At 64.1% G+C, this 7,477-nt stretch overlaps 1 protein-coding gene across 2 annotated transcripts; it reads right to left on the bottom strand.

Moving 5' to 3' along the window:
• Positions 1-7,477, bottom strand: ECEL1 (endothelin converting enzyme like 1; the record flags this gene model as incomplete). 2 transcript variants are annotated; one of them, XM_080798823.1, is made up of 17 exons in its annotated part: positions 1-436; positions 573-649; positions 873-968; positions 1,361-1,426; positions 1,719-1,843; positions 1,981-2,048; positions 2,843-2,894; positions 2,972-3,030; positions 3,290-3,393; positions 3,594-3,668; positions 3,906-4,004; positions 4,483-4,705; positions 5,355-5,479; positions 5,654-5,746; positions 5,825-5,935; positions 6,042-6,110; positions 6,686-7,477. In XM_080798823.1, the coding sequence occupies 17 exons, from the start codon at positions 7,475-7,477 to the stop codon at positions 337-339; spliced, it is 2,334 nt and encodes a 777-aa protein (XP_080654949.1). In that variant the 3' UTR covers positions 1-336. The 2 variants fall into 2 exon arrangements, with proteins under 2 accessions (XP_080654949.1, XP_080654950.1); XM_080798824.1 differs by having other exon boundaries at positions 3,296-3,393.

Genomic DNA, 7,477 nt, shown 5'->3' with positions numbered 1-7,477 from the left:
GATGGTACAGCACTTTATTGACCAGACTTGGCAGCGAGAACACAGTGAAGGTGGGGCCTGTACGATCCGGCCTGGCCAGTGTTGGGGGGTGGGCTGGCTCCTTAGAGCCAAAGCTGGGGACCCCAGTGTCTCTGCCTGACGCCCTCCTGGAGCCCAGTGTCATGCCTGCTCCAGGCCCCTCCTGAAGCGAGGGACAGCAAGAAGGCCAGGTCCCAGAGGGGCTGAGAAGGCGGGTGGCGCCCACAGCAGGCCGGCACCGGGTCCATGCCTGCCCCGGCAGCCGGCAGGGAGGCGACTCGTGCAGGGCAGGTGGTGAGGATGGGCGGACAGACAGGCTCACCACACAGAACACTTGTGGGCTGGGTTCATGGGCGAGTCCTTGGGGCAGTGGAAGGCCCGGCCGAACTCCTCGAACTGGGACACGCTACCCAGTACCCTGGGGCAAGAGAAGAGACCCACCCACCTGGAGAGGGTCCCCCAGGGCCCCGACCCCCCAGCTGCCCATCCCCCTTCCCGCCTGCTCCCACCACAGACACAGGGAGGGGAGCCCCAGAGCGAGTGGGTGGGCACACCTGTAGTGCTCGGGGGCATGCTTGTCAGTCAGCACCTGCAGGTAGATGGACTGTGACCGTCGCTTGATGCACCAGTTCTGGGCCCCGGGGTCAGGGAGGGGAGGAGAGGGGAAGATGAAGCCGAGTGGTCTGCTGAGCAGAGCTTGCCAGCCTTCCCTCCAGCACACTAGGCCTTACCCCCTTCTCCGAACCCACAGGGCCATCGTCTCTGCCTGGCTGGTGGGAGACAGGCTGAGAGCTACGTCCCCACCCCTGCCCAGTGCCCACCCGGCCCCCACCCGGCCCCCACCCGGCCCCCACCTGGGCAAAGGCAATGAAGAAGAGCTGGTTGTGCGTGTACTTGAGCCGGTGCAGTGGGTGCTCCGGGCCGTGCTCCCGTACCCACTTCTGATAGGCCTAGGGGTGACAGTGTGGAGCTGCGGTGCCTCCCGCGTGAAGAAAGACTCACCCTTCACCCAGTCAGCCCCTCCCCAACCCCTGTTCCTCCTACTGTCCACAGTCCAGAGTCCCAGGTTCCCTGCCTTCCACCTTCCCTGAGCTGTGCTCCTTCCTGGGAGGGCTAACCCCAGGCAGACCTCGCCTCCTCCAGGCAGCCCTCCTTGCTCTCTCTGCAGGCAGCCTGGGAGTCCCTCCTTTTCCAGTGGACCCTGTGCAAGTCACAGGCCCCACCCCTCCCAGTCCAGTGCTCCCTGCAGAGGGGAGGCAGGGGTGCCTATATCCCTAGCGAAGTCGTCATCAGCCCCCACCCTCTCCCTGGGGGAATGAAGGGCCAGGCAGGGGCGGCTCACATAATAGGCCAGCTTGAGGCCACCCATGTCTGCGATGTTCTCACCAAGGGTGTGCTTCCCGTTCACCTGCCGAGAAGGGAAGAGGCCAGGGGCTGTCTGCGGCGCACTGACCCTCCTCAGGCCTTGCTGCCCTGGGCCCCAGCCCCCACTCTCTCTCCCTTTCCCAGAGGGTTTCGATGTGGCTCTGATCCCTTTGCACCTCATGTCCCATGAGTCCATGTGAACTTGTTCACATGCCTGAGTGAATGTCCATGCAGACCCCAGGCATGTGCACGGGGACCTGCCACACGTGTGTGCACGCAGATGTGCACGCTCATCTGTGCCCAGCTGGGCCTCAGGGGCAGCAGGGGGCTCTCACCCGCTGGTTGTAGACCGTGAAATTGTCGTACAAGTGGACGATGCACTCGGCCTTGCGCAAGAAGCGGCTGTAGGAGGCTTCTGTCCACCAGTGCAGCAGGTTGCCCGAGCGGTCATACTGGCCCCCTGTGGGCCGTTGGCAGAGGGGCGGCACCGACTCTCAGCCCCAGAGCCCCCTCCCCAACCCAGCCCATCACTGCCCTGCCCCCACCACCTGTCCTTCCCCTCCCACAACATCCCCTGCAGCCTCCTGCGGGCCTCACCCCAGTCGTCGTAGCCATGGGTCAGCTCATGTCCGATGATGGTGCCAATGCCCCCGTAGTTCAGAGACCTGGGCCCACGGCAGCAGCGTGAGGCTTCAGCCTCGCCCGCCCTCTGGGAGCTGTGTGGTGCTGCCCAGGCCCCAGGAGGCCCCCATAAAGGCCAAAGGTGGCCCAGGGAGGCCATGCTGGAGTCCCCAGAGTCTTAGGACACTCATGCCTCAGGGTGCTCACACAATATGTAAAAGGGACCAATGATACCTTTGCAGCTGCTTTTTTAGGAAATGACATCTAACAGTGCTGGGATGGGGGAAGAGACCGGATTGGAGGAAGATATGAGGGAAACTGAGGCACCCCATGTGGGATTTGACCTGTTTCCTCATCACTAGGGTCTCACTCCACTTTTGAAACACCTAAAGGAGCCTCAAACCAGGTAAGGGGGAACTCAGGACCTTTAAAAGAAAGAAGGGCACCTGGGTGGCTCAGTCGGCTAAGCATCTGCCTTCAGCTCAGGTCATGATCCCAGGGTCCTGGGATCCAGCCTGCCATTGGGCTCCCTGCTCAGTGGGGAGCCTGCTTCTCCCTCTGCAACCCCCTGCTTGTGTTCCCTCTCCTTGTGTCTCTCTCTGTCAAATAAATAAAATCTTTTTTTAAAAAATCTTTAAAAATAAATAAAAGAAAGGAAAAAAAAACCCTACACATTTTTCTAAATACACAAGACTGAGGTAGGACAATGGGGACCCAGGATCTGTCGCTGTCATGACTGCGGGGCCCAGCCCGGGTCAGGACACTCTGAGCAGCTTTCATGCACCCGGCAGACAAGACCGCAGAGCCGGCTCTGGCTTGTGCCAGCTTGGGTACTCACTGTGGAAAGTCAGGGTCATAGAGCGTGGGCTGCAGAATGCCTGCGGGGAACACTGCAAAGAGGGCGGGGTCAGCAAGAGACCCGCCCACCTCCGCCCGGGCCCCCGCCTTGCGGGACACAGCCCCTTACCCATCTGGTTCTTGTTGGGTAGGTAGTAGGCATTCAGGGCCTGCGGCGGGAGCAGCCATCTGTGGAGGGAGGTGGGGGTGAGCAAGGGAGGCCCCACCACCACCTCCCAGCTGGCTCCTCCTTAAAGGCGTGGCCCAGCCTGTAGCCACGCCCTGTGCCTCCCCCAGGCTGAGCACCCCGCCCCCCAATGCCTCTCCCACCACCTGCACCAGCATGGCTGTGAGGCCGTGCACCCTCCCAGCCTCCCGGCCTTCGGAAGGAGCCTCTCCCCACGGCACCTCCCTCCCCGGCTCCCCCAGCTCGGGGCCAGGCACCCACGTGGACTTGTCCACCTCCTGCCGGATCTTCTTGACTGAGAGCTGGATGCTGAACCTGATGCTGTTCAAGATGTTCTTGAAGTAGGTCTTCTCATGGACCTCAAACTGCATGGGGGATGGGCAGCGCTCAACGGCGGGCGAGGGGCCTGGCCGGACCGTGTGGAGCCGGCCCCATGTCCTCCAAGGGGCCCTCAGCTGAGGGCCGTGGCTCCTCCTCCGTGGGGATGGTGAGCCACCCCGGGGGTCTTGACCAAGGGTCCGAAGCCGACCCCGGTTGGGCAAGGCAGGGCCAGGCAAAGACCCACCTCGTACTCCTTGTCCACAGCCTCGGGTTTGAGCAGGAAGTCCGGGTAGCCCACCATCACCATCATGTACTGGAGCTGCAGGCAAGATGGCGGCCAGAGTGGGCCAGGGCCTCAGGGGACAGCACCCACCGCCCCAAAGGAGAAAGCTCTAGGGCCAGCCCCAAGGTGGGGCTCAAGGACAGAGGAGACTAAGACCAGCTGATGCCAACTCCACAAGGTGCATCTTGTCCCTTCGGTCACCCCCATCTGGCATACAACTGGCATGCAGTAAGTGTTTGTGAAACCTACAAATGGGGACAGGGTCCACTGCACCTTGGCCCGAGCAGCTGCCTTGGTCTCGGCATCCATCCAGTCCAGCTCCTCCAGGCGCCGGCCCAAGATGTACTTGACGTCTTCCACAAGCTGCTGCACCTGAAGGGTCGGGGCCAGGGATCAGGGGTCCACCCCGGGGGGCCTTAGCTCTGGGCCCCCTGGCAAGTTGCATGTGGGGTACCACTAATTCAGTATCACTTCCTCAGCCTAAAACTTGGTGCTGAGCGCCGAGGGGAGACCTCGGAGGTGGAGATCCAGGCCCTGCACCCAACGAGAAGCTCACAATCTGGAAGCAAACCACCCCAGCAAGGACCACGCATTCCCAAGGACATGCGTACTGAGCATGGCAGAGAAAGATGGGCAGGAGCCTGAGGGGGATGTCTTCCCATGGTGGGTAGACCAGGTAGGCTTCCTGGGGGCGGTAGCCTGGTGAGAAGTAGTCTGGAGCCCCAGAGAAAGGCTGAGTCCCTGTTGCAGGGGGATATGTGGGGCTCCCTATTCTCAGACTGAGGCTGTGGGAGGACTTAATGCCCAGCCCAGCACCCGCACCCAATCCCCAGGCCCAGGGCAGCCTGACCTTGGCCTTGCTGGCAGCTGAGAAGTGCTCGTGTACAAAGAGGGCTCCGAGTGCCATGCCAAAGTGGCGGTTGGCCTGGCCCAGGCAGACACGGGCCAGCTCCTGTGGCTTGTCACTGCCCTCCATCTCGCGGGCCAGCTCGTGCAGCGCCTCACGGAATGGCGGTGACAGGTGCTCACTCAGGACCACGACTACACGCCACACCAGGTAGTTGTGCAGGATCCTGAGGGCCACGCGAGACCTCTCGGTGTCCGGACATGCCCCCATGCCAGGGCCACCCAAGGGCACCCCCACCCCCCTGGGGTGACACCTAGCACCCACACAGGAGTGAGGGTCATCCCCGTGCGTGGAGGTGGAACCTGGGGAGGCCTGAGCCCTGGCAGGGAAAAGGGCTGGGCCCCCACACAGCAGAATGCACCTCCAGCTCCCCCTCCCGCAGAGTGTCAGATGCTTTTGCTGTGGAGTGCTCAAGGTGACTGTTTGCCTCAAGCCTGGCCTTAGGAGGCCTCTGCTCGTCCCCAGGGAGGCTAGACACCAGGGAGGCTACCCCCTGGATGGCTGGGGCGGCAGGGCTACAGTCCCAGTTTCCCTTTCTGAGATCTGGGCTCATTCAGCCTCACTATCCCCGAAGGAGCAAGCTGCAGCTTGGGCAGCCCACAAGCCCAGCCCAGGGTCCCAGGGAGCCGCTGAGAGCCATGTCTGAACCTGGGGATCTGGACTCCTATTCCAGTGCTCTTCACCTGCCAACCCAGAGTGGCTACTGGACAGAAGTGAAAGCGGGAATTCAAAGCTCACCCAGCAGACAGGTGTGGGGTGCAGGGGAGGGGGCCTGGAGTGGCAGGGGGACAGGGTTGGGTGACTGGCAGCGGTACCTGCGGGGTGTGGAGCGAATGAGCTGGGACACCTGCTGCATGTAGTCTGTGGCCAACAGCACCACCTCCTCATCCTCCGAGAAGTCCTCCTGGAAGATCTGGTCCAGCAGCCACTTCCACTGCAGCTGTCATGGGGCAAGCACGCAGTGGAACAGTAGGGCTGGGTGTGGCAGGGACCACAGAGGACAGGGAGGGAGTCCGGGAGAGGCAAGGCGGACACAGGAGCCCATCCATGGCCCTGGGGAAGGGATGGCCCGGGAGCCCCAGGATCGGCGCCTCCCAGCATGGGCTGCACTCACATGGGGGGTGATCTTCTGCAGCTGTCCCAGCGTCACCTTGTTATACGTGGAACTGACATCTCGCCGGAGGTCATCATACTCCGACACTGTGATCTGGAGGTGAAGGCAAGTGTTGACCCAGACCTGCTTCCAGGCCCCTCCCCTCAGTCCACAGCCGCCCCCCTCCCTCACGTTGGCCAGCCGCTGCTCCAGCTGCAGGATCTCTGCGGCCTTCTGCTCCACAGCCTCCGCCCCCAACAGGCTGAGCAGGCGCTCCATGAACACCCGGTATGCTGCCAGGATCTGCACAAAGAGGGGACAGTTCAAGGGAGGGGGTCAGTGTCAGGCCCTAGTCCCACCCTCCCAGAGCCCCACGCCATCCCTGCCATCCCATCCCAGGCCCCCACACCTTCTCACTCTCCTCATCCTGAGCTAAGTACAGGGTCCTCTCGGGCAGAGTGAGCCCATCCTGGTCAATCTGGGGAGAGGGATGGGGTCAGAGGTCAGAGATCAACGTGCCAGGTTCCTGCAAACAGACTGACCAGAGGACGGGCCAGATAGCCACTGACACAAGCCCCAGGAGCACGAAGACACTACCCCTCCATCAGGAGAAGCTGGTAGAAACCCCCACCCCTCCCCAGCCTAGCCTGGCGACACGCGGGAGGCGGGAGCCCGTGCCCCCATCCTTCCTCCCGCCAGCCTTCACCTTCCCCACATATGAAGGGCACTTGCGGGCCACCCCCCACCCGAGAGCTGGGGCCCAGGGCATTTTGGCCCGCCCCAGCCCACCGGCACACCCCTCGGTCTGTGCTCTCACAGCCTGCCACAGGACTGGCAAATTGCGGCTCCCGCGGCTCCACTAAACACCGTAATTACTCGAGGGAAATTACTTGCGCCCTCCTCCCGCGCTCTGCCGGTGCGCGCTCCCCTCCCTTCCCCTCCCCTTCTGCACCGGTCTCCTTGCGCGGGGGCCGCGCGTGCGGGGCCGCCGCGTCCCGGGTCCCGGCCCCCCCCCACCCGCGGCGGGGTAACTGGGGAGGGGGACGCACTCACGCGGATGACGTAGCGCGAGGAGTTCCTGTCGTCCAGGCTGACGGTGAGCGAGAAGAGCGCGGCCGCGCTGTACACGCCCTGGGCCTTGTACAGCAGCCGGTTGAGGTCCCAGAGCGCCGCGGCCGCCGGGCGCTCAGCGGCGCCGCCCAGGTCCCAGCCCCCGCAGTCCTCGATGACTTCGAGCATGGGCCGCGGACCGAGCCGCTCGATCTCGCGCATGTCGAGGCACGAGCGGAAGAAGGCCCGCACCTTGCGCTGGGCGGCCCCACCCGGCCCACCCCCGGGCCGCGCAAGCAAGCGCCTTAGGCGCTCCTCGTTCTGCTCGCCGATGGCCGCGATGGTGCCGTAGGTGAGCTTGTCGTCGGGGATGGCGTGGCGCCGCAGCCAGCCCCCGCACGCGAAGGAGTAGAAGTCCTGGCACGGGTCTATGCTGGCGTCCAGGTTGGCGGCCAGGAAGCGCGCGGCGCGCGCGAAGGCCTTGCGCTCGGGGCAGCCCTCGGAGCAGGCGCCCCCGCCGCCGCCCGCGGCGCCCGGGCCCAGGTACTTGAGCGCCAGCATGGCGGCCAGGATGGCGCAGAGGCCGGCGGCGAACACCAGCCCCGACAGCAGGCACACCTCGCGCCGGTTCCAGCGAGGCAGCCCCGCCCGGGCCCCTGTGGCACTGCGCCCCGCGGCTAGCGGGAAGCCGGGGGGCAGCGAGGCCCCGCGCGCCCCTCCCGTGCCGCACCGGCTCACGTATTTGACCTCCTGGAACTCGTCGTAGTGCGCAGACATCGAATATGGGGTCTCCAT

This window comes from Martes martes, assembly GCF_963455335.1.
Source record: "Martes martes genome assembly, chromosome: 3".
Classification (NCBI taxonomy): Eukaryota; Metazoa; Chordata; class Mammalia; order Carnivora; family Mustelidae; genus Martes; species Martes martes.
This window is presented reverse-complemented; position numbering and strand designations above follow the sequence as displayed.